At 39.8% G+C, this 26,604-nt stretch overlaps 1 protein-coding gene across 1 annotated transcript; it reads right to left on the minus strand.

Moving 5' to 3' along the window:
* Window positions 1–25,944, minus strand: LOC139450649 (cubilin-like). Its single transcript, XM_071232445.1, has 20 exons — window positions 25,682–25,944; window positions 24,387–24,465; window positions 24,017–24,156; window positions 23,374–23,523; window positions 22,771–22,855; window positions 15,487–15,629; window positions 14,986–15,123; window positions 14,716–14,797; window positions 13,383–13,504; window positions 12,113–12,256; window positions 11,627–11,720; window positions 10,859–10,980; window positions 10,268–10,441; window positions 9,919–10,021; window positions 6,387–6,508; window positions 6,069–6,221; window positions 4,024–4,102; window positions 2,951–3,075; window positions 2,383–2,544; window positions 1–1,151 (listed from the first exon to the last, which is right to left on the minus strand). Exons 1-20 carry the CDS (start codon window positions 25,737–25,739, stop codon window positions 745–747), a joined length of 2,682 nt encoding a protein of 893 aa, XP_071088546.1. The 5' UTR covers window positions 25,740–25,944; the 3' UTR covers window positions 1–744.
* Window positions 25,945–26,604: the final 660 nt, after the last annotated feature.

The following is a 26,604-nucleotide window of genomic DNA, read 5'->3' on the forward strand; positions in this document are numbered from 1 at the left end:
TTTGATATACAAAATAATTTTATAAGAAAAAATAAAAACAATTAAAAGTATATGCTACAACAATCAACGGGAATTTCAAAGGTTTCTCATCGTGGTAATTTTTTTTACCATCCATTCATAATTGTGACATGCTTGTGGCATGATTGTGATCAATCTCAATAAAATCAGATCTTAATTCTCGCTACCGCTAAACAAAGATCTGAGGGCATCCCAGTAGGGGTCACGTCAGAACGACCTTTCATCCGACCAATCAAAGCGTCGCTTACCAGATCATGAAAGTGACAGTAGGAATGTGCTTTCTAATCATGCATCCTCGAAAAATTTAACAAGGGTATTCCGAACGATAGTTACGGGTTTAACGACTGAATCCATACAATCTAGACCAACTATTACCCATTCCAGGATGTTTTTTTGTTCAGGTGTAAAATGTTTAATTGAGAATTTGTCAAAATATGTTTCGAAGCGTAGTTGCCAATATGAAATTAGTGCCGTAAAGCACGAGAAAGCTGCCTTCTGATTGGTCATTGCATTGGTCGGTCAAAGTTCGAGCAAGGTCGGCCTGACGTGATCCGTAATGGGATGTCCTCAGATCTTTGTTTAGCGCGCGGTAGAGAGGACTGGTTTTAATGATATTTGATTGTGATAGTCTGTATTGAGTACCGATCAGTTGGTGAATGTTCGTTCACTTACAAAACGTGAATCCTGTTCCTTGGTTATGCACAGTTCAACAATCAACAATCAACATCACACATGTACATCATGTGAAACTGTCACCCGACTCGGACCTGCTGGGTTATCTATCCCTTGATATGATGCCCCGCTAGGGGATGACGTCACAACAGGTTGTATATCTGATAGTGGAACTGCCTGACAGTAGGGTGGGGGGTCATCCTTCACGACTTCACTGTAAGCTGGGGGTGGAGTAAACATGTCTGGCTGGGTAGTAGCCGTAGTTTGTGGGTAGTTGGGGAGGGTGACAGTGTAGACGATGTTCAGGTTGGCTTCAGGTGATCTGTTCCCTTGCGACTGGTCATTGGTTGTAGATTTTTTCCTTGAGCAAATTGCACAGCAGCAACAGGTTACAATTGCCACGCCCACCATGCCGCCGAATATCCCTCCCATTATGGCTCCAACGTTCGGTGTAAAAGACGCTGTACAAAATAAACAACACGAAAGGGAACTTTCAAATATGGACGAGTAACGCAGTTATTAAGTTCATTGAAAGAATTTTGCTCCGAAGTTCCTGGACACAGAAGCTGAATAATAAATAAATTCTCGTTCAAGGTGATTTTTTTATTATTGCTTGATCTTAGAACGACTGTCACATAGATGCGTGTTACATGACCTTAAAAATCCTCTGGCAGAGTGCGCGTTAGATAGTGTTTCGGAATAGAGTCCTGTAAGTTTCATAACAATTAAATTATTGCAAAGGTATTGTGGTTTCATGACCCTATTGTGTTCTGTTACAGCATGCCACGCACCTATACCTTCAGGCAACGTCCACATGATGTCAAACCTGGGTTCTCTAGATTGCTTGTGAAGTTAAGGTGAAGGGGAGATCTAGAGGTTCACATGTATGTCTTGCTGGAGAAATGTTTGCACCTAAGGTAATAATATACTAATATTTGTCATTGTATTACACTTAACGAGCCATTGATACCAGCGGAGTATATGTGTCAACTGCCAATAGTTCATCTTCTCGGTGAGGGACGGTGGGGAAGCCTTTTGGTTAAAGAGTTTGCTCGTCACACAGAAGAAACGGGTTCGATTCCCGACATGGGTACAATGTGTGAAGCCCATTTCTGGTGTCCCCCGCCGTGATATTGCTGGAATATTGCTAAAACCGGCTTAAAACCATACTCACTCACTCATCACGGTGTATTGACATTGGTCAAAAGACAATTACAACCTACTCACAAATACACCCGCTACAACCCGTGACACAATATTCAAAAAGGATGAAACAGTGTATAATTGTTTAGATGAAGGCCGCTATTTTAGTCATGTACACATGTGAGACGCAATGAACACTGGTCTAGTAAACATAACCAAGGCGAATATGTGACAGCTAGTTTAGTCACTCTGGCCACCGTGCCCCGCCCCTCCACCTCCATGGTCCAGCCCTATCCTCACGACATTCCTTAATCATCTGAACGCATCGTTTGTTTAATGTTTAACCCCAAATGTTCTGCACAAAGTACTTAGCATACTGTATGGTGCAAAATACGCGGCAGGTGTTAATCAACACGAATACAATGGAAATGTACCATGACTGAGACGTGACATCAACGTTATAGTAGGGATGCTGATTGATGAATCTCATTCGTCCTGTCTTAATAGATTCGATGTACTTTGAAATGAATGCATAACTTAAAAACTTACAGGAAGATGTTGGCTCGCCGGCAGTGAAGGCCAACTTGAATCCTGTGAAGGTGCTCGAACCATCGGAGAGGAATCGAACCTTCATACTCCTCCCTGTACTCTGTGCATCTGGTCCATCAAATCCACACCATCGACCAAGCGAGTGTTCATATGTTCCCCTGACTATGACAAGAATAGAACATGTGTGTGATATTGTGAGAATATTGTTATACTTACAACAAATCACATCAGTTAATGTTACAGATATATGCTAGGACGTTAAGTGCGTTAAGACATTACTCTTAACATACACTTGGGAATGATATTCAGTTATTACCGAAGACTATTTCATAATTTATTTTTTAGTGCAGAGTGGGAGTAAAAACCCGAAGTGACTCAAGTTGTGAAAGTTTCCTACTTTGCCAAATAGGATGCAGCTTATACGACCAGGTTTAACTTGGGTTAACAGCGTTTCATTGCAATAATAAAACGACACCTGTCCTACAAATACAGTCACACTTGTCAAGGACCCTGATTCGTGTGAATAAAACACTTTCTAGGAAAGCCCTGGCTGGGCATAAGTCATTACCGTCATAGAGCTGCACATAATCAAAGGAGCACGGGCTGTCTTGCTCAAGGTAGAAATACACCTCTTTAACATGGATTACATATCCCTCAACATCAGTGCTGATTGTCCATGAACAGTCCGAATTGCTGAAATGAAAACACTAAATTATTATTTATTAAAATGTAGCACAACAAAACGAATTACAGCATGATCTGAGAGTTGTTCGTGACGCAATGCCACAAGTTTGAAATTGCGCCAGAGGATTACGTAAACTGGGAGACTTTCTAGTGCTGGTGTTAAAAAATATTACAGTCAATGATGTAATACTATACTGCCACAATCTCATTAAAATATCGATGCAAAAAAAGCATTAATCGAAATTTATTTAGTTTTGTTGGTTGGGCATAATGTTTGATTGTATGTTAAATTGTCGAAAACGACTTCCTAAAAACAATATTTTGCGTTTGCCAAAGGAAGATATGGTTAATTGTATACTTTATGTTTCACTGCTCAATGCATTATTATAAATGGCCAAAATGATTATCATGGGGTTGAGGTTTATATATAACAGTATGTCAAAAGTCAACTACACATATGTTAAAAATGCAATTGAAATGCATGAACAGGCGGGTCAAGTTTAATGATTTCTCCAATGTTTGGCTGTTTACAAGGACCCACATGGGTTTGTTGTATTTGCAAAACATATGTCAGTGCTTAACTGGTGCTATACTGCTTTCCTAGTTGGTATATTTCATGTCCTCGATAACTTGGAAATATTCGGTGGTCGTTTGTTTGTGTGAGACATGTGTCAGATGAAATGGTAAACTGTGCAAACAAATATATGCAAAATATACCATACCAGCTTTGCCTTATGTTGTTTTACGCGTAAACTACGATGTACTTGGATTCTATTGGTCATTGACGTTTGGATTCATGTCCATGTAGACTACAGATTCGTATGTCATGTTTACAACTGAAGTAAATGATAAACACGATGCCTAGATAAATTCGCAGTTGGCCTATTGCTCTCGGAATGCAGTGTGACGTACCCCTGTGTGGCCGTGATAATCGTAAGACGTGTAGTGCATACTCACTCGGGATAGTCCAAAGGATAATTCGGTGATTCAATATATTTCGTGTCATATCCAAAAATCCTTTCCTCTGTGCCACATGCTGAAACATTGAATAGTTACACAGTACTGGATGGATTCATTAGTATAGTCTTGATTGTGTGATGATGTGGATGGCCTAGGAGATACGGGTCTGTTCAAACTGAGAGGTACAACAAAGAAGGGATGTGGTAATAACCTTCCATAAGAGTTACATATCTAGTATCTCTGCTTTCGTATAACAAATATGAAATAACTTTATTTAAACATTTTCGACGTTGTGAAATGTTTTGACAAAATAGATGATTAGATTTTCTTCTTTTCAATAATTCCATGTCGAAAAACGTTCATAATATTAACTTTTCAACAGGGCAACAATGGACCTTGTTGTACCACCTTCGTTGGTTCAGTTGTAATTAATGATGTGGAAGTTTCAATGTTTGCCACACTGTCAGCTGGGCGTAAACTGGCTCATGACACTGCCTCGTGCCCCGGCTTTATTTCTGACACGAAACTCCAGCGGTCATCATTGTTCAATGTGAGGTCATTTTGTGTTAGAGAATTCGTGGCATTTCATTCTCTTGTGATCTAATGACACTCTCAAACCATGTATTGTCTGGGTGTATGTTATCTCTTATTTGTTCCTGACAATATTTTTGTATTGAAAATGTAATTGTATTTATGATTTTCAAACATTAGTGAATTTATATTTACATTCAGATACTTCTCATGTATTTATGGTCGGTTTTGCCTCATTAATAATTGTACATAGCTTGTTGTGAATTTGTAATGCTACTGTTGGATACCATATGTTCCGCGCTTTATTTTGATGCTTACTTCTTCAGTTTAGATATAGTATTTGGTTTGCTAATCGTGTTTTCCCTGTGTTTACAAACACACGTTATCTAGCTGTCCCTGTCAGTTTTATTCCCGGCGGTCCAGGGAATATGTCCCCTCCGACTTCCGAGCCCTATGTATTAACGTCTTTCTGGATCTCGTGTTTGACTCTCCAGACTTCGGTAAAACGTTTACAATTGTCTCGCTATTGGAGTGGTCGCTGTTGAAACTAGGGTTTCATCAGTGGGTTCGGTCGGATCTATGTCGATCTAGATTCTCACTTAGTCTGGTTGCACCGAACTAAACTTAGTTACTAGGGTTTGTAATGCTCAATATTTCTAGTAATTCACGTGTGTACTTGTGCCAGTCTGGACTAACGCCACCATTTACTTCTTGCCCATTGAGATCTATGCCGCAATTTAACATCAATACCCCATGGCCACGCAGACACAGCATTCTCACTCTGACCCGACCAGTCGATATTTTTATGCTGAGCGCCTTAATGCCGAACGCCAGGCTAGGTAACAACACGTTCTATCATTTAACACCAGCCTTCAGCTCTCCGAGCAGATGCTCTACCACGAGACCACTGAGGTGGTCTCCATAGAATAGTATTAAACACAAGAATAATTCGTTTAGAAGAGACATATCCACAAAAGAACAGTCAACACCTATGTGGCACATATTTAAATACAATAGCGTATTGATGAATGCAACTCTTTTACATAGAAGAACATAATGGAATGACCAATTGTAGTTAACATCGTCATCCAAAGAGATATTTTATCAAGATTTAACATGACGCAAAAATTGTAGAGATTGGAAGCAGAAAATAATCATACTGCATCCCGAGGGACACACAGTAATATAATTCATTTTATCAACATCGCATCCAGAGCAGTTATGGGCATCTGTCATTTCATCCATCAGTCATGACCACTGTCCACTTATTCAATCCCGGTATTTATGTTAACGCACAGTACACTTCACCATTTCATTATTTGACAGGACCCTCGTGGTGCCGGTAAGGAACCTTAAAATTGTTATTGGGGGTCCTCTGAACCCCCACTTTTGTAAGTTAAGGTTTATGTTTATACACATATGTTGCAGTTAAACTGAAGGGCTGTTTGTGTTTCATGAATCGTTTGGTTAATGTTAAAGAGGAAGCATATGAACACTATAGAAGTAAGTACCTAACTTCCGCCGCGCAATGTATTTCAAAGAAAATCCTCTGCCTGTGCCAGAGCCGTCAGTGTGGAAGGTGATGGTCATGGCGTTGCTGGAGCTGACGACGTCCCTGGTGCCACTACAGTATTTACCCAACTGAGTGTTGTAAGACGAGGAGCCTTGAATAAATATATTGATATATTATATGATTTAACATACTCGTATTGAATCAACTGGAAGCTAATAATACAAATAATACAAATTGTTTATTTACAAACCCATTCAACACAAGGAGCACGATGATTATATTTAAGCACTTTTATACACTTGAACATTGTGCTTACCGTCACTGAAAAGGATATAGTCTTTTGCACAGGTGACTTCATATTCCACAGAAAGAACCTGAATTTCAACTCTTATTTTATATCCAACAGATGCAGAAATTGTCCACGTGCAGTCCATGTTGCTGCAAAGAAAGATCTAAATCATTAACATATAATTATAAGACTCAATAAGTTCAGATTTTCATCATATTTACAAGTTGGGAGAACATAACTACTTGGCACTTTTTAGGGTTGGTCATATGGATTTTTTTGTGGATGGAATAAACGAAGTTGCTATCCGTAAAGAGTGACATGTATTCACAGAACAAGACACGAAAACTTGCGACAACCCATCATTTAACATCACTCTTCCTCTTCCATTTGTTCTTCAGACATTGTACCCATGTGGAGCGAAAGCTTTAAACCCTGAGCTACCCTAACATTCCTCACTGACACTAATTGGCACCTGATCGTGATGTTGCTACATACTTGGGTCAGGGTAGCCTAGTGGTGAAAACGCTCACACACAATGCTCAATCCCTGGCTTCGATTCCTCACATGAGTGGGATGTGTGAAGCCCTGATATAGCTGGAATCTTCAAGGGTCATTAAACCTACTTACTCAACCATTGTTACAGATAATACAATTGTCGTTCATGACTGTCATGCATTATATGTCACATGGTTTTAAATAATAAATGTCAGGCAAATAAATCACACGAATATGATATACTACCCCTTAACATCAATGGATTTGGCTCATTAATCCTCCAAATGATTGCAGAGTAAAACTTTCCCTTCAGTCTTTCATAATCTTCAAACCGGGTACCAGGAAGGTTTGCTCACAAATTTACTTGTGATGACTGGGGGCTTTAACTTGGCTGTATGTGAAATTATAGGCTTTTGCAATCCTCAGTTAATGCATTGTCATATCGCAGCAGTCTTCCAGTTGTCACCCCACATTCCTTGCCTATTCTCTTTGATTGCTTGCATCAATTCTGTCATCAGGCACCCGCGATTATTGTTTTAGGAAGCACATTGTGTAGCCCAGAAAATAGATGCTTAAACCTTGCCTGTTGATAGTTGAGTGCAGAGGGACGCATGGTGTTTCCACTGCATAGACAGGTGTGTTGGTTCAGCATTTAGGATGTGAATCCATGGTCATTACCTCTTATCCCGGATAACGAAAATTATCTGGGTCCTCAAAAACAACAGTGACCTCACTGCATTCAGTCACTGCACACTGCGATTTCAAAGTGCAATCCACAGCAGACACTTTGGAATGGTGATGAATTATATGACATATTGTACACTGTTTGAACATTTCATCTTGGGACAGATGTCCTTCCCAATTTGAACTTCTACCATTGTAATCTCACCCAGTCATGATCTCGTATTCCCTGGTTTTCGATCGGAGACAATTACAGCTATTGAATAATTGGGATAATCATCACAACACCTGCCATACGCTGGAAAAGGGATCTAAAGTTTTACCATCCCTGGTGAGAAACGTTATTTTGGTGTACCATGGTTTTGCTGGAATATTGATGAAGGCGACGGCAAACCAAACTTACCCATTGCCCTTCCGCCCAAGGCAGTAACAGCAGCTGGAGGTAACTACATGTTTACCCATGGGCCAAGCGACAATTTATAATGGATCAAGGGGGGCACGGTTGGCCCAGTCGTCTAGGGCGCCGCGATTCGCTGTGCAGAGTTGCGTCCCTTGGGACGCCAGAAACCTATGATTGTGGGTTCGAATCCCGGTTCACCCCGATTATGTTTCTAGGTTTGTCAGCACCATACCCGTGCTCGTAGGTTTCACCGAAGTGGTAAACGTCTGAGACCTGCATCACTTCGGGCTTTCCTCCCACATAAAGCTGACACGCCGCGATATAACTGGAATACTGTTAAAAGCGGCGTTAAACCCAACTCACTCACTCACTCACTCACTAATTAGGATCAACATTTGTTAACCTTTAATTTCGATTGAGGTATTAACAACAAATAATATCATACCATTTATCATCTTCCCAAGGAAAGGGAGTCTACCATAACTATGAATTTTACGGAGTTACATTTTGGTTGGCCTAACGACTCTATGCATAGTCCAATCAAAATCACTTAACGAAATCAACACCCGGTTCGTAAACTGTCGTGCAGATTTCGGTCGCTAGCAGGATTGGCAAAACATGTGTACCGCCAACTCGGCATCAACAGAATGATGATTTCCAAATCTTTTCATTTATTGAAATCAAGGTGTTCATGTGCGTTGATGCAAGAGTAAGACCCGTCATATTACAAAAGAGATTTAGTTATCGTTAAGATCGTCTTGACTGGGCGCCGCTATTTCGTTGGAAACAAATGTAAGCTATATAAGAGGTAGAATCTGATTGGTCAGTAGGAAGGACATAAAATTGGACATAACTCGTAATACCCACTGATGGCGGTACGATCGAGCTCAGAAATTCCAGCCAAGTTCGGCAAGGTTGGAAGGTTTATCCACTTCTCAAACACGTGTCTTTTTAAGTGGCTGCTTGCACTAGCCGTGACAAATGTCATTTCATAGTGCTGGTCCACTGAGATACCATGCCACAGTTTAACATGAATACGTTACTCAGAAACAGTATACTGCCTCCGTGTCAACCATATCTTGATTAAGACCCTTTATGCCGTGCGCCAGGCAGGGTAACAACATTTACCATCTTTTAACTTTTGTTATGACAAGGCCGGGAACTAACGTCTCTCCTGGCAGATGCTGTACCACTATGCCACGGAGGTGCTTGCATGATAACGAACTTAGGAAATGTAGTTGACTTCGTAATCATGATGAGTGAGAGGTTTATGACGCCTTGATCAATATTCCAGATATATCACAGTATGCCAGTTCAATTTGTGAGGGAAGCAGAAAGATGCAGGTTTTAGACGTTTACTCCTTCGGTGTAAAAAATAAACAAGAATCAGAATTTGAAACAAGATATGATATTGCATCGCCATCCTTGAGGAAACTGATATTTTCAACACGGTTGATGAGCCACGTTACTGAATAAGGATTTTCCATGCTACAAAAAACATTTCGATTACTTACCTGTACACGTAGGTGGAGCGAGTCACGTTTTTTTCCAAGGTTTGCTTCAACTCAATAGAGTTTTGACCTATTTTAGCGTCCTTCAATTCAGTTGTATTATGTATTATGGTCATGTGTTTTGCTAGGTTTTCCAGCCTAAGGGTATAGATCGATGGCTTCCTTTACTGCGAGAAGAAGGTTCTAAATGTTGTGCATCGAATACTTTTACCACAAGGTAACACCCACGGACACGATTATGATTCAGACAAATCAAGGATAATGGTCAGGGAGAATCTAGGATTTGGAACCACGATAATAGGATCCGCACACGATCCAGAACTGCAACGCCAATGAGGCTAGTGTGTCATGGCCTCGCCCCCTCCTGGTAGGAAGGGTAGTTTTAAGTATAGAACACTTTGTGGCAGGAAGGTGGGATTATATTAACTTGACATTAACCAATAAACCAAAGATGTTACATCGATTTACTTACTTGTTGTAGTCGTTATAGGGATAGCCAGGAGACGACAAATATCCCCAGGAGAACATGGAGGCGCTGAGCGACGGACCTCCACAGTGAAGCACATTTGGTCTTTCTATATAAACAAAAAAGGAGGCGACATTTTGTTTCGCAACATCCATTTTGAACGTTAGTCTAATTAAACTGTGTCTTATTTTCTCAGTGTGTTTTGAATCAGGACCAAGTAAATATTTCCACCGGCAATACCAGACCAAAGCACATTCAATATGCCCAACCCTTATCGGCAGATCCCCAACCACAACCCCAAGCCCACCACAACCCGGTAATTCAATGGCCGGCCCTCAACACACAAGAATTGTACCTGTAGTAGTTGTAAGGAAAGTTCCAGCTTTGTATTTCAGTCTAAATCCTAGCGCTGTGTCAGAGCCGTCGGTGTGGAATGTGATGGTCATGTAGTTTCTGGAGCTGACGACTTCCCTGTTGTTGTAACCACTACCACAATATTTACCCAGACGAGTGGCATAAGACGTGGAACCTTGAATAAATAAGTGAATATATGCATTGACTCAAGTCGTCGGTTTAGAGGCACACACTTACATGTATGCATGTTAGTATTCAAGTCAATTTGATGCTAAGAATACTTATTAATCAGAAAGAACTAAAAAGTAACCTTGAACAAATATATTTCTGTGCCAGTAATCACTCATGAACCCTTCTTACACGAATACTTACGAATCACAGTAAAAGCAGCTGAGGCGTTTACGTTGTCTAAACGATGGCCATTGGCTTGTTGATGTCGTATGTTTGGGGGCGTAGCGTTATACAGTGAACTTATTTCAGATTCATGGTGAAAAGTAATAAAACAGATGTTGATCAGACACCAACACAGCACAAAGACAGTTATGATTATATTCATTTAAAATACCTTTGTAAACATGTACATTGTGCTTACCGTCACTGAAGAGAAGGTAGTCTTTTGAACAAGCTGGCGAGTATTGCATGAATAAATACACAACGTCGACTTTTATTTTATATCCAGCGGGTGCAGAAATTGTCCACAGACAGTTTAGGTCGCTGCAAATAGAACTTGCTACATCAGCTTTGCACACACACACACACACTCACTGAAGAGCTGTCATGAGACAGCGAAAGTACTATGTCTGAAACTGATATAAAGAAGATGATGGACTAACGTGGACTTTATTATTTTATTATTATAATATTTTTATTGTAATAATGTTATAAGTGGAGTAAGATTGGACAGACTTTTTTTATTGGCTATATTGTGCCTGAGAGTTAGAACTATGATCCTGGGCTGAAATCCGGTTCGATCGACCGGATGAGCATTCTCAGTTAGTTTGCACCATACCAAAGCGGCGTTAAACTCAACTCGCTTGCTCACTCCAACCATAATGCTGAACATCCTCAATTGTTGTGCTTCTCATGTGCATGTGATATCCCATGGTACGTACATTAATGTGCTTGAAAATGGTCACATCATGATCATTAAAATACTTTTCAGTTGGTAAGACAATATTTTCCAAGTTTTCAGGTAACATGCTACATTTGTACTTACCAGTCATGTGTGTGGTGCTGCCTCCTTGTCACGTGTTGAGTGTTACTTCACTGTCACATGTGCAGTGTTAATTCAAGTCATGTATGGAGTTATATTTGTTAAATGAGTAGCGCTGTTAACTGACTAGCTAACTATTACACATACTTGAAATAGTTTGAAGGATAGCCAGGAGAAGTCAAATACGTCCATGCAGCAGACGACGCGGAAAGATCTGATAATCCACAAATGGGAGCTATAACTAACATAAAGAAAAACAAACAATGAGCATATTTATAATAATTCAGAATTCTTCAAAACCACAAATTTACGATCTGTGATAACAAAAGGGATTGCAACTACAGGGATTAATATCGTTATGTCATATCACACTAGCGTTGGTGGAGTCTATTCAAGTACACAAACATGAGGACGATGCCTCACAAACAGTAAGTTGTAAGTTACTCTATTGCGGTTACTCGGTTAAAAAAGGCAAAAGTCTCTCACAGGAGGTGCCTCTGGGGTCATCAAGGAAAATATATTTTTCATATTTTGCAAAGGAAGACAAGAACTAGACTTTGATGACTAGGTTACTGTGAAAAACCAACATGTTCACTTTTGTAAAATATCAAAAACAATTTCACGAAATATTACCAGTTGAGTACTGCAAGCGAAATCCTCTTCCTGTGATGTTACTGTCTGAGTGAAATATGATGGTCATGTGGTTACTGGAGCTGACGATGGCAGTAGACGTTCGTTCACAGATCTTTGCCAGCTGGCGAGCAGAGTTTGTAGTGCCTTAAATGTAAATACATTGAATGTACATCACTGATTAATTATCGAATGTACTTTCATTGCTATATTGATATACCTCCAGTATAATTATGACCATAACTAGAAATACAGGACTCTAATACACTAGTTGGTTGGTTGGTTTGTTGTTTAACGCCGCACTCAGCAATATTCCAGCTATATGACGGCGGTCTGTAGATAATCGAGTCGCCACCAGACAATCCAGAGATTGATAACCTGAGCATCGATTGGGATCGATTACATGCATCAACCAAGTCAGCGAGCCTGACCACCCGATCACGTTAGTCGCCTTTTACGACAAGCATAGTCGCCCTTTACGGCAATCATGGGTCGCTGAAGACCTATTCTACCCCGGATCTTCACGGGTCTCCCATACACTAAACCATCGTTCTCGTGAGTTATCGACCATGTTTTCTCAATTAAATCTTTTCTGATTTCTGTGAAGCACTTAATTCGTATATAGAAATTGACAATAAAAGATTGATCTCGTTAGGAAACGCTTTTCAGTGGTGATGTTGTTATGTTGTTATATTGTTATATCATTTTTCATGAATACACGTCTAATCCCGTAGGCAAGATAGACACAATTTTTATGGATAACAATTTCTTTAATACTGTAAAAAGCGACGTTTCGGTATAGATCCTTATACCGTTGTCAAGCAAGACCTATTCTACTCTCAGTCTTGCTTGACAACGGTATAAGGATCTATACCGAAACGTCGCTTTTTACAGTATCAAAGAAGTTGTTATCCATAAAAATTGTGTCTATCTTGTCATCCGCCAACTTCTAAGTAATGCCTATCAAACAAGTAATCCCGTAGGGATTCCTGGTTATAATTGGCCACCAGCAATATATGCTAGTTATAGGAGGCGATCAGATGGATTGGGTTGTCAGACTCGGTGACATGGTTGACTGCATGTTATCGTAACCCGACGACGTGGATCTGTATCAGTATCCGAACTTGATTATTAATATGTCGCCTTCGTGTGTGGGGCATCTTGCTGAGTGAGGCGTTAATCAACAAAGAAACAAACTAGATTACATTATTTACAGGGCACCTTCACAAAGCTTGAACAATGAAACACACACAAACAGATACGTGTTACCAACCATCTTCAAAAAGTAGATAATCGTTTGTGCACGATGGCACTATCTCCATATCAACAAACAGAACTTCAACTGTGATGTTGCTTCCAGAGGGCGCATTTATAGTCCATTGACAGTCTAATCCACTGCAATATAAAGAAATGTATAATTAAACAGAGAACACACGCCTATCCACATAATCGTCCAAAGGCAACGGAGTTAACTGAATGTAAAAAGCCCAGTGTCCACCCTTGCCGGACTAGGCTGGAATTTCTGGGCTCGATCGTACCGCCACCGAGAAGCTCTTACAACTTAAATCCCTTTTATGTCCCTCAAATTGACAAGCCAAAACGATCGGATCGATAATCAAAATATGTGTCGTGATCGAGGGTCTTACTTCTCGAAAGAGAGATATCTGGACGTCAGTTTAGGAACCGGGTGTCGATTTCGTTACGCGAATTTGATTGGACTATGCTTGGACTCGTTAGTCCAGCCAAACCATAGGTCTTTAATTCCAGCCTAGTTCAGCAAGGGTGCACGTGGAAACTGGACTTTTATAGTCAGTAAACTCTCTTGCCTCTGAAAGATGATACTTGTTTACCATCTTTTTAAAATGCATATGTAAATTTGATGACATTATTTGCAATGATATCGTGACAGTCTTTTCCTCAGAAATTGTTGATGATGTGATGATGTAAACTAGCATTACATATCTGAAGAATATTGACACATGTAAGTCGCTCTAACAAGCCGTGGGACTCAAAGAATAACACCAAACATTGTGCAGATGTTCATATCGACGTGCTGTCTCTGGCCTTATGCTTTTACAATTGGGACTCTGCCCTGCCCCTGACAACGTTGGAAACACAGCAACGCTGTGTAAAGCTAATATTGGAGAGATTCAGACTTTGGTTTCCGTTATTTATGTATTGTTTTAATAATATCATCATCTATGCTGTAGTACCATGTGAATTAGGGGTGTAACTAAATATCGATATATTGCTATTGGTAAGCACTTAAAGTAAATAAATCAATTGTTAAATCAGTTTCCGATCAATAGTATCGATTTCAGTTTAGGAATATCGATAGTGTCGATTGTATTTACCACATCCTTAAAATATATGCAGTGCTGTTCAAATTTGTTTTTCTTTGGGCCATGAGTGCTTGTAATTTACAGATGGTAATGTGGCACTTTCTTTTTCTTAAATTATTAGGGGAAAGAAAAAAAAATCAGTCATATAAAAAACTTTATGTTTTATTTGTTGTAATGGTTATCACATTCAAAGGAAACTTCAGTTCTAATGTTTAATTCAATTCTAAAATGCAAATGTTTTCGTAATAGATGTGTGCTATTTACCTTTGGTAGTTATTAGGATATCCAGGGGACACAATTTGTATTGGATTCCGTCCAGAGGGCATCATACCGTTGCAGGTTGTTGCTGACAATGGAGAAAGGTGGTACATGAGCTATCTTACATTTACAACTGATATTTAATCATTTTCGAATTATGTTCTGTGTGTCATGAACATGTATATCTACACCTATACAATACTATGTAATACATAATAGCGGTGAAGACGGAGTTTTCCTGATCAGGTGAAATTTTACTGTTCAATTCATACACACCAGGTACAGCTCTGTAAAACATTTTGAATCCTTTGTAGTTGTTGGAGGAATCAGTTTGTAGACGAACACGCAGTGAGTTTCCCCCGCTGGGAAAGACAGGTCTTTCGTTCCCACAGAAAGTGCCAAGTGTGTCAGAACCTTGAACAGAACACTATATTAATAATATTTATATGTCAGACATGGTGACTCTCTGATCTTTGAATACCATCTTTCAAAATTGACGTAGGCCAACAAGGTAAGCATGGTTTATGCAAACCTGACCACAAGACGTCTTGCGATTGTTCTTCCATTCGACAGAAGCTGTTCTGTTACAAATTAGATTGCTGCTGGGAGAAAGTTAGCAGAGACACTGGCGTTATACACGAAATGTCAGCTTTATTAACCCCGATTCATTACTTAAACACAGATATAGTATTACTGAAGTCATGGGGATATCATCATGTCACCGTTACGCATATTTGTTGGCATAATTACGAATACATGCACATTGTTTCTACTTACTATTCTGACCGTTATATACAGTGACGTAATCGCTGTCACAAATTCCACGCCAAGAGGCGTTCTGAAGTACCGAGTCCGTGGGGTACATTAGGATGGTTTGGTTTTGTTGTTCTGTTGTAATAGTCCAGGTACAAGACTGTCGACTGCAAACACACACGTTTGTTGGTAAGCGTAAGGCTATACAAATAATCCATCCGACTGATGAGTATAGGGTAGGTGGGGCAGCATGGTGGTTCGGACGATTCCCTACATGTGTACAATGTCTGAAGGCAATTAATCATCTTCGTCACTTTGATGGTGCTAAGCTATTGCTAAAAGCTGCGTAAATCCAAACTCACTCACTCACCTACTGATGTATGCAAAATTAAATACTGCGCAACAGACGTGAGACTTTTCATGAAATGTAATTTAGTGCTGTGGTGTTAGTACAATTTAGTCACAGTTCACACCTCACTATACAAATGTGGCATGAAAAATGGACACACGTTGTGATGTTTATAAGCCTCCAGATAGTAATATTAACACCGTTTTGGTCAAACGAAGCTGACATTATTTTCCTCACCACGTTTTCAGATGATCGCTGTTGGATGGTTTGTGGTGCACCATCGTTTTTCATTCACAGTGTCAACAATGGTATATTCGGGGGTTGCTATAGCATGCGTTCTATTCTTCAGGTACATTGAAATTAAGACGAAATTGGGCACGCTGTTGTTTTTTTATCCATAGCCTCGCTGTAGGCCTGTTCAGTACAATGTTTTGTTGCTTTTTGCCTCAACACGACGCACATCACCTTTGCTATCAGGATACACTTGCATGACTCGTCCCATAGGTGATGATTATTGTTATGCAGCGTCATCAACTACCAAAACAGAATCGCTTCTTGTAAATTTTGTCTAATATTCTTCCACTTCTGTCGTATCTGAAACCACGGTAGGTACTCCTTCGTCCAAACAACTCTGCTAGGTATTAAATTTGTACGTCTACGTTTGTATGTTCATACAAGTCATCCCGAAAGAAAACATCCGATACCAAGTTAGGCTTTCCTTTTATAAGTAACATATGATATAGGTATCAGAGCATCCAGATCATTTGGATCGATTGAAGCCTTCATATTCGTCTGCAATTAAAATGGCCTCCCCTTTACACACTGAGGTTTGTAACCTTTCATCATCAACTACTTGCTCTTTCAGAAGTGAATATAGTATTCTTCTGACACTTCGTATCTGTCTCAGAGTCTCTTATACTCCTCCATGAAGCGATCCCCCAAACCAAGTCTACCTTCTTCTGAATCATACTTGTCTGGATGACAGCATGATTCCAATTTCGAATTGTAGTTCGGAGCTCTCTGTCTGTTGCAAATGAATTAGTCCTTTTGAACTATCTGATTAATTGCACTTGAACTGTCATTGCTTTAAATCTTCGCAATGCATGCTGGTAGTACGTAATGTCCAGCAAGCTATTGCGCGTCGCAAGACACGTTAAGATAACTCCATACCTCTTGACTGTAACACGGCCTCGCTTGATCTCAAAGGGGCCAAACTAATCTGCTCCTACATATGTGAATGGAGGATCCTCTGGAGTGATACGAAGATTGGCCATTTTCTGCTCACCAACACAAGCAGGATGCCGTCTGCAGTTAACACATCTATGGATAACTTTCTTATCAGTGGGTTAGCCTTGAGAATCCAATATCTTGTGTTTGTTTGATGCCTAACGCCGCACTCAGCAATATTCCAGCTATATGACGGCGGTCTGTAAATAATCGAGTCTTCACCAGACAATCCAGTGATTGACATCATGAGCACTGATCTACGCAATTGTGATACGAAGACATGCATCAACCATGTCAGCGAGCCTGACCACCTGATCCCGTTAGTCGCCTCTTACGACAAGCATAGTCGCCTTTTACAGCAAGCATGGGTTGCTGACGACCTGTTCTACCACGAATCTTCAAGGGTCCAATACCTTGTGAGTAATCGGGAGAGAACATGATTTGTCAGCATGACCCAAAACTTCGAACAATCTGTTCTAAAATGTTACTGTACTGGGTACTTCTTGGTATCTGTCATTCTGGCTCTTCTGAGACGTGCACCAACCTTCAGTAAATTGTCTTTCATAAGTGGATCAAGTTTGTAGATCTGACTCCTTTTACTGATATCTGAGACTGAAATCTGAGACTTTACCAGCACTTCGATTTCATGTGGAAACGAGAGTTTCTGTACAGAATGAATTATTACATTTTCAGATTCCTAATTCTGTACCAGTCTGAGGAATGTTGCAACAACTTCAGCAGAATTTTCCTAGAATCACTAACTTGTACTGCATTCACTGGCTGCCTTTTCACATCAACATTGTCTATGGTAATGTTTTTTTAACATGCTGCCGTCATCTTCCCGAGGCAAAGGCGTTAACTGACCATAAAAGTCCAGTTTCGACCCTTGCCAAGGGAATTCCGAATTTACATTTTGGCTGAACTAACGAGTCTACGCATAAACTCGCGTAACGAACTATACATCCGGTTCGTAAACAACATGGATTTCAACGTGCAGATTTCGGTAAACTGCAGGATTTGCAAAGCATGCGTACCATCAAATGGGCGTCGACAGACATATTGGAAATCATTTCATGTTTTTAATCAAGGTGATCAAGTGATTTGATGCACTACGCGGGGTAAGACTCGTTTTATTACAATATATATTTTGATTATCGATCAGATCGTTTTGACTGGGCACCGCCATTTTGATTGAAGGAAATGGATGTGATATGAGAGATTGAATCAGATTGGTCAATGGGAGGGACATAGAATGGACATAACTCGTAATAGCCACTAGTGGCGCCACGTTCGAGCCCAGAAATTCCAGCCTAGTTCAGCAAGGGTGGAAACTGGACTTTTATAGTCAGTTAACGCCTTTGCCCCGGGAAGGTGGATGACGTTGGCCATTCATGTTCCTTGTCAAATAAAAACTAAGGGTCAGTCATCCATCTTTTGCATTTTGATAATGTTTCTCTTGTCAATCCCATGGAAGCATCATCTGCTGGACTTAACTTTGATTCTACATAGCGCCATTGATGCAGTGTTGAACCATCATGTATAACCGCAAGTCGATTGGCTACAAAAGTATGAAACCGTTTATTGGCATTCTCAATGTACCTCAGAACAGATATGCTGTCTGCCAAGAAAGTACTTTTGTCCACTGAAATTTCTCACTTACGCAGATTATCAACTCGAACTTTAACTGTAGCAGCAACAGTTCTTACAGAATCATCTTTGCTGGAAGGATAACTGGGGCAATAAAGCAAATGGGGTCTTAAATAGAACTCCTGTTTTGAAAGAATGCCTCTTCTAGTTACTGGCTTGTCTTTTACCAAAATCTTTAACATGGATTGATCAGACTTCACACACCATCGCATTCCTAATGCTCAGAGTGTGATAGGCATAGACAATGTGTCTTTATCTAAATCTAAATATTTCGCTTTGTTTGCTATTCTCTCTTCCCGAATAGATTCAAAGAGTTGAAAACTCCCCTCTCACTGATATTGGTCAGGTCTTTCACTAAATCGCTTCCATTTCGGTTGTCACTTCAAACAATAATCAATGTAAAGGTTTCTTTCTACGCATTAATGACTTCCTTGTCAAAGTGACATGTAGCTGTCCGTTTGAGACGATACTTTGCACAACTAGGACTGTAAAAAAAGGTACACAGTATTTCATATTCTTCCAAGACCTTGCTGATATTCCCGTCACCTGATAAAACATTGCCGCAATATCCGACATGAGTACAATGACAGAATTTCAACAAAACTTCAATCAAGGAGTTGGTCAAATCCGGCCCTGTAGGAGCTGGTTATTCTGTGAGGTACCCTAAAATCTTGCAGAGCAATCACACAGATATTCTCCGGCTTCTGTGGATTTCAGATACCTTGGTGGGGGATATACCATGTCATACTACTGTGTTGACGCTCGTTGTCAGATGGTACCTTCTGTGCATAAGTCATTCATGAACTTCCTGTGGTCCTCATGGAAGGCTTCATTCTTCTGAGTTTGCTTTCCTACGACACCTAACTCCCTAATAAGACTTTCATTACAAAAGGAAGCTGAGCTTCCGTAGTCTGAGAATTCACAGATATCACATGTAGCACCACTACCCTCTACCTGCACTCTAACTGGAACAATGGGCACTGACCCGCCTACAGTACCTGTTTTAGTACAGCCACACGCTTCATCAAATGTGTCAACACAATTTCTATTAACAACCTTCAGCTCTGTCTTACTGTCATTGACACTTGTTTTGCCTGAACTGCCACCTTTCTCATAGAAGTCAGAACGCAAGTCTGTTCCTATAATGTTTATTTGAGTGACCTGAAGACAAACACCCAAAACACATTGCTTTCGATTTCAGAAATTTTCTCTTCATAAGGTTTGCTTCTCAACTTTGAAGCCAGCTCTATGTCATGTTCTCCTTCACAGGATCAACACAAAAAAGGTGTGCATAATGTTCTGATAGGAGATACACCTAAGTCTTTTATACTTCCGGTTGCCTTTGCCATTGCCCGCTTGTACCTTAATGTCAGCTGCAAAGCAACAACTCTTGAGTCCTTTTCCCTTTTTTGTTTTCTGCATTGTCTCATGTGATCGAAGAGGCCTTCCATCGACGATATCAGCAGGTCTGGGCCTACTCTTCCACCTTGAAAGCATCTTTCTGTTTTGCTTTTCTTGCATACTGTAAGTTATGACATCAATCTTTCATTCTGAAGGGCAGCTTTGAAACTATTGTTTTCATATTTAGGGGGTGTTCCAGTTCTTTCATGTACTCAATGGCGTCCATGCTGTTATGGTACTCAATCAGGAACAAGGATATCTGTTCAAGCTACCGCAATCTTCTGGCTTCACCTGTGGCCAGTGGAGAGCTTTCTCAGTGTAAGCTGTAGTTATTTTGAATTTGTTTCCAAAATTCTTTTGTAAGATATCTTTGGCTTGTTTGTACCCTTGGTCTGAGTCAGCAATGTGTATACAACTCCTCACTAAATCATGAGGTTAACCACACGTGTATTCTTCCAGATAATAAAGTCTACCCTTAGAATTTTCTGTTTTAGCTTCTGTGCAATGTTCAAAGACCCGTATGAGGGATTTGGATTTCGATGGATCCCCTTTGAACATGGGAACTTTTCGCTGTTATTAAGGCCAGTTTTTGATTTTCTGCATTCATAGCATTCATGAATAGTGTGGCTGAAGTCTCATATCTGCTGCCGTGTGATTTTGATTGCCTAAACACTTGTGGCACAAATCTCTTGATGATGGGGCCTTGTGCTGACGTTGCTCCTGTTGACTAGTAATCTCCGCTGACCGCTTGACTACTGGCTTTAGGTCAACTGGGTGATTTTTGTTCCCTCCATTATCCCCATCATTTATATTTTCAGACTGCTCTAAAGCATTTGCTTTGGTATTTGCCATAGCAAGCTCGTTTTGCAGCACAATTTTTCTTTCTTTTGTTTTAAACGATTCTCCTCCATCTTCCAAGCCTGCTTCTGATGCAATAGTTGAGCTCGCGCCTTTAATTCTGCCTGCTGGGCTGCTTTTTTTGCTCTTGTTGACGAAACACATGTACCTCTAGAATGCCGACCCTCAGAGTGCCTATCTTCTTTATCTTGTTCATTATCAATTTGACTACCATCAGTCTTCACATTATTTTTGTCTTTCAGGTCTTCTATTCAAGCTTCCACAGAAGACTTGTGTCTCTTTCACTATACCCAAGCTTTTAAGTCTTCTTGCTGTTGGACTTGAGTTAAAGCACCACACTATTCATCATGTGAATGAAGAAAGTTGAAATATTTGTCAATACCATGTTACATGTTTGCACAACTGACAAAATCTCGTTATAATCCAAAAACTCACGGATATTGTTCATCTCTTTAGTCACCTGTCTACATAGTCTACTTCTTTCTTCCTTCATTCTTTGTAATTCATACATCGCACCTTTTCTTTGTAATCCTAATCAATATTTTTGATCTGGTCTCATCTTCATATGCAACGTTTCTAGCATCTCTAATTTCTGAGACGTAAGTGTGATTAAAGAAGAAAGCAGTAATAAAATGCAAGTTCAAGTCTCTATGTTCACTGTTGTAACTTATTTTTGTATAAAACTGCAGTCCAAGTACCGAATTCATGCTTGCATTTACGGTGACTATCTCCGAATGGTGTCACCGGAAGTGGAAAACGCGAATACAGCTGATTAAAGGTCAAGGTCTTCTCCAGCACTCGAACAATATATGAAACATGATATGGAAACTTTAGTACAACCAGAGTACTTGTCTAAATTAGAAAAATCCTTCAGTTCCTGGAATTATTTTAATACTGTCCCTGTGGCTGTGACGTGTGAACGTGTGCAACGCGAAACTGTCACTTCGTACGTGGGACCGAACACGCACGGCTCGCCTTGCTACGTTTTTTTTCAAATATTTATTTTCTGCAACAGTACTGTATTCCTGAATAGAAGGAGACGGGTCCAACTCAGTCAAAAAGTATTTTTCCGTAAACCGGATGAAAAACCGTATCCAAGTGTACAAATATATACAGTAAACTGATTAACTGGCACTGTGCAAAAAACGGGTGGTCCGGTCGTCTAAGGCGCCAGAAACCTATGATTGTGGGTTCGAGTCCCGGTTCGACCCGATTATGTTTCTAGGTTTGTCAGCACCATACCCGTGCTCGTGGGTTTCACCGAAGTGGTAAACGTCCGAGACCTGCATCACTTCGGGCGTTCCTCCCACATTAAGCTGACACGCCGCGATATAACTGGAATACTGTTAAATGCGGCGTTAAACCCAACTCACTCACTCACTCACTAGAGGTTGGCGGTTGGGTCGAGAGTTCCATTAAACTTGTGGAAGTAGTTTCAGACATATTTGCAAAATAAACACTAGTGGAGTCAATAACTCTGCGGCAATCTAGGAATGTATTCAGTTCCAAGTGAAACACTCAGATGGGCAAGTGCCATTATGCCGAGACACTTTTGTGATCGAATTGTCCTTCTCAATCCTGAATCAGCGGCCAGACATTATCAATGTAGAGTACGCGCGATCAATATACTTTGCCCAGCGAATATATGCATATATACCTTGAAGCTGAAACGTGTTGTTGATTATCAGACATAAACATTTATGAACATACCTTTTGTATTTGTGATAAAGTAAACAATACTATAATGAATATGGGATCTTACATCACATATATGTTTTTGCAGATATATTTGCGTGTTTAGTCATTATAGTATGGTAACTACTCACAGAAAGTAGGTGTTTGGGTACCCAGGCGAGGTAAAGGTCTTGCCTGCAGGAGTTGCCACGAGAGGTACGCCACAGTTTGATTCCCCTGAGTGTGATAAGGATATAATTCGTATGACTCACGTGAGTCATGAAGATCTGACTATGCATTCAGTCAAAGTAAGTTTGTATTGTTTACTGATTTTGACATATTTTACTATGACCTTTAAGAATTATGCATTTGGTTGCCAATTCAGAAAAAAAATTAACCTCATCATTGCAAGAGATGCTTCGTTTTGAATATTTTTTACAGGTTTACTGCGAAGCATGGTGTATTGTGTCTATTTGATCAAGTGACTCGGATATTATGTATCAAAGTAAACATATTTTTGGATTAAAAAGATCTTCACTGATTCCTGATTTTTTATCCATTTATGCAACGGAACCATTAGAATCAACTAATTTCACATCACCGATGACGTCTACTATTACCAATTTGTTCACATTTAAATGGTCATTTTGTCATGATAGAATGGACCAAAACCGATCGTGTTTCCAATTTAAAGTTTTTGAGGTATTGCACATTATAAAAGGAAGTCGCATAAACAAGGACATGGTTTTACTCACCGTCTGTTTCATAATATCTAATTAGGAAACCGCCTCTGGTTACACTGCCATCAGTCTTGAACACTGCATGAAAATGTTGGTTCGCATGGGTAATAATGTTCCATCTGATTTGTCCACATATTCGGTGTGAATCGGTCTGGTTTTGATCATCTAGGGTGGACAAAAATGTAATTGTCAGTAATCATTTTGCTGTTCGTGTATTTTGTTTATAAATAGTAATTACTTGTTACAACATTAAATGTATATTTGTATCAGTAACAGTTTTGGAAAATGATTCAGCTTAAATAGAATTGCAAATAAACAAAACGTAGGATGTCTGCAAATCAATACGTAGCTAATATCAATAAGCTTCTTTCGGAAATGTCCCACAGAGATCATGAAACACGAACGTGTTATAATGTTGTACTTTGTCTGAGTAACTAGCAAATGACGCATTGTTGATGAAAACATATTGCGATGACTTGCATTAACCAGCAGGCGATAAGCCTTTTCAGAACATCTTCAATCACTTCACATGTAGTCAAACAATTCATATTGCTACATATTCTTGAATATAGCTCTGTGTAATAATAATTATTTATTTTGGAATCTATAATTTAAGATAAATAAAGTTTTCAATGTTCTACTACAGTGTATATTTTACCATTATTTACTGTGTATATGGTTATGGCGTCATATCGACAGGTGGATCCGGGTGAGCCTTCAATATCGGAGAACACCATGTCGAGTACAATTCTGTACCCTCTTGTTTGAGGGTAGATGTCCCAATAACAGTTTTCATTGCTGCAACAACACAAAATGTTTGATAGAAACTAAAGCAACATGTCCTGAACATATTGCGGGACCAACATCAACCTGTGCGTAATTAATTCTGCAATGCTTGACGTATCAATGATAACAATTATGATATACAATAAGCATATATGAATATACATGAATCTTGGGGATATATACGAGGACACATGTTCTTTGAGAGATTGAAATAACATGAAGGGGAATATCCATTTACATACCTTGTGTAGTTGCGTGGGTAGTTAGGAGATGTGAAATTCAGGGGTTCCCTTTGAGCATAGAGTGTAACGTTGCACGCCTCTGTAAGAAAACGTTTACTGGAAAAATGTTTTACACATTGTACATCTGCCAGTCTGTCTGTCTGTCTGTCTGTCAAACAGCCGGGAAGCCGCCGACGCTAACAGGATGGGTAACGTTGTTGACTTTTCCTTTAAACCCGCGACCCTAGGATTGTTGTTTGCTTAACAACGATATATACGACTTCATCCAAGCGAAGGACTCTGCAGATTTGCTGATCACCTAAACACACTGCACGTAAACTCGATGCAGTAGTCGTTCAGAAAGCCTTTTCTTGAAAAACTGAGTCTGGGCCGACTTGATATGGCACTTCGCTTTGTTGACACATATTTCTGTAGCGCTCAGCAATACAGATCCATCAACAATATCAACACCGACATTGAGATTATGTCCCACATCTGTGGAATGCTTTGTTTTCATAATGAGTCTTGACATGCTTCACAAGAGGATCATCAGACAAATAAACGTGTGCAAAAATGCACAAAACAACTATTCTATCATTAAACCACGTCCTCCCATAATGATTGGTAAATATAAGCGATTGAGGGAAGAGCGAGGGTGGTGGGATCTATTGTCTGACATGATTCTTCGTGTGAGGGTGTCAATACCCTATTTATTAAATCGTCCAATCAACAACACCAAAAGAATACGAAAGGATGGGTACAGCATAGGTATTTGTGGCTTTTACTTTATTGCGAGTGTTCAGCTCTGAACTCCAGAATTTCTTAAGTCTACACTTCTACTCTGCCCGAAGTTTATATATACACACACGCAGATGTAAGGCGATAGTTGCTATGTGCCGTGTCATTTTACTTTGTTAGGCGTTTATGTTGACAGCTGGTCCAGGTCTGTATGTAAACATTAAGCAATAGCGGAGTCCGCCATCTTGTTTCAACAGCCGACTGGCCGTGTCAACACACCCGACAGCGTACAGAGGAGACTATTTCATACAATACATTCCCAGACACATTCACAAATTGAAGATACATACGGTGTGTCTTATTATCATTTAAATAATCAAATCACCCGAATTGATTGTTCGTGCAAATTGTGATACTAAATAAAAACACTACATTGATGCGGTTGACAGAACAACAATGTAATTTAAACTCAGTAACGGAATCAATACTGTTTCTATGAGCAACCTGTTTTAACGTATTTTACAAGTTACAATTTCACACATAAACAATATGTTATGACCAATATATGTTACACTTACTTGAAACCAGCGGCCCGAATAACAACGCACATACTCCAATGAAACAAGATATGATCATAATGGCGTCCTTTCGTCGCAAACCGCCCTCCCTGAAGACTGAGGTTACAAGATCCTACCACAATGTGCCTGTACAACCAGTTTCAGAAAAACCTCAGTCCTGTGTACACGGTGGTCTGCCTGGAGTGTATGGTGACGCTCGCATGAAAAGCCAGTGAATATATTACAACATACACGTCCCGATGTGACCTATTTCAACATCAAGGTCAGGCCTCGACTGTAATAGTCCCCAGCGATACCCGGATACGCTTATCATTGATTAATCCTGTTTGTTAAATGCGTAAATGTCATGTATTACTTGATTGCACTGTGTACGATGATTTGCGTGAAAGTTTATACAAAAAGGTGAGTTTTAGCTATCCCAACTTTCTAGAGTTATGCAATACGGATAAACTTATTGTACTTTTTAAATATTATGTATATTTTACAGCCAAAACCTGCTTTTTAATTCTCCAACGAAGAAAAGATATTTTATATGGCTAGTTACGGGTAGTTTATTTTCATACCCCTTTTACACCAATATGTTTAACATGTACATACTGTGATACTTTTAAGTCTCTCGTAACCCTTAACGGGTGGCTCACTTTTATGTCCTTTTATATGTATTTATGTAATTATTTCTGCGAGGTGAGACTCAAATAAACAATCTGTCTGTCTGTCTGCATTGTCACCACACTGTCACGCCTATGACATGAGGATTCGGTCTGTATTGTGCATCTCTTCATGTTGTGTTATTTACAATGATAGTTTTTTTTTATACAAAGAAATATAACTAATATAAGTATTTATGATATGATGGGAATGTTTCTCGGCAGGACACACCAAAAGGAAAATCACTGACATTGTGACGTGATATGTTAATGCCC

The sequence above is a fragment of the Haliotis cracherodii genome, unplaced genomic scaffold (genome assembly GCF_022045235.1).
Source record: "Haliotis cracherodii isolate W230 unplaced genomic scaffold, xgHalCrac1.p SCAF_8, whole genome shotgun sequence".
Taxonomy (NCBI): Eukaryota; Metazoa; Mollusca; class Gastropoda; order Lepetellida; family Haliotidae; genus Haliotis; species Haliotis cracherodii.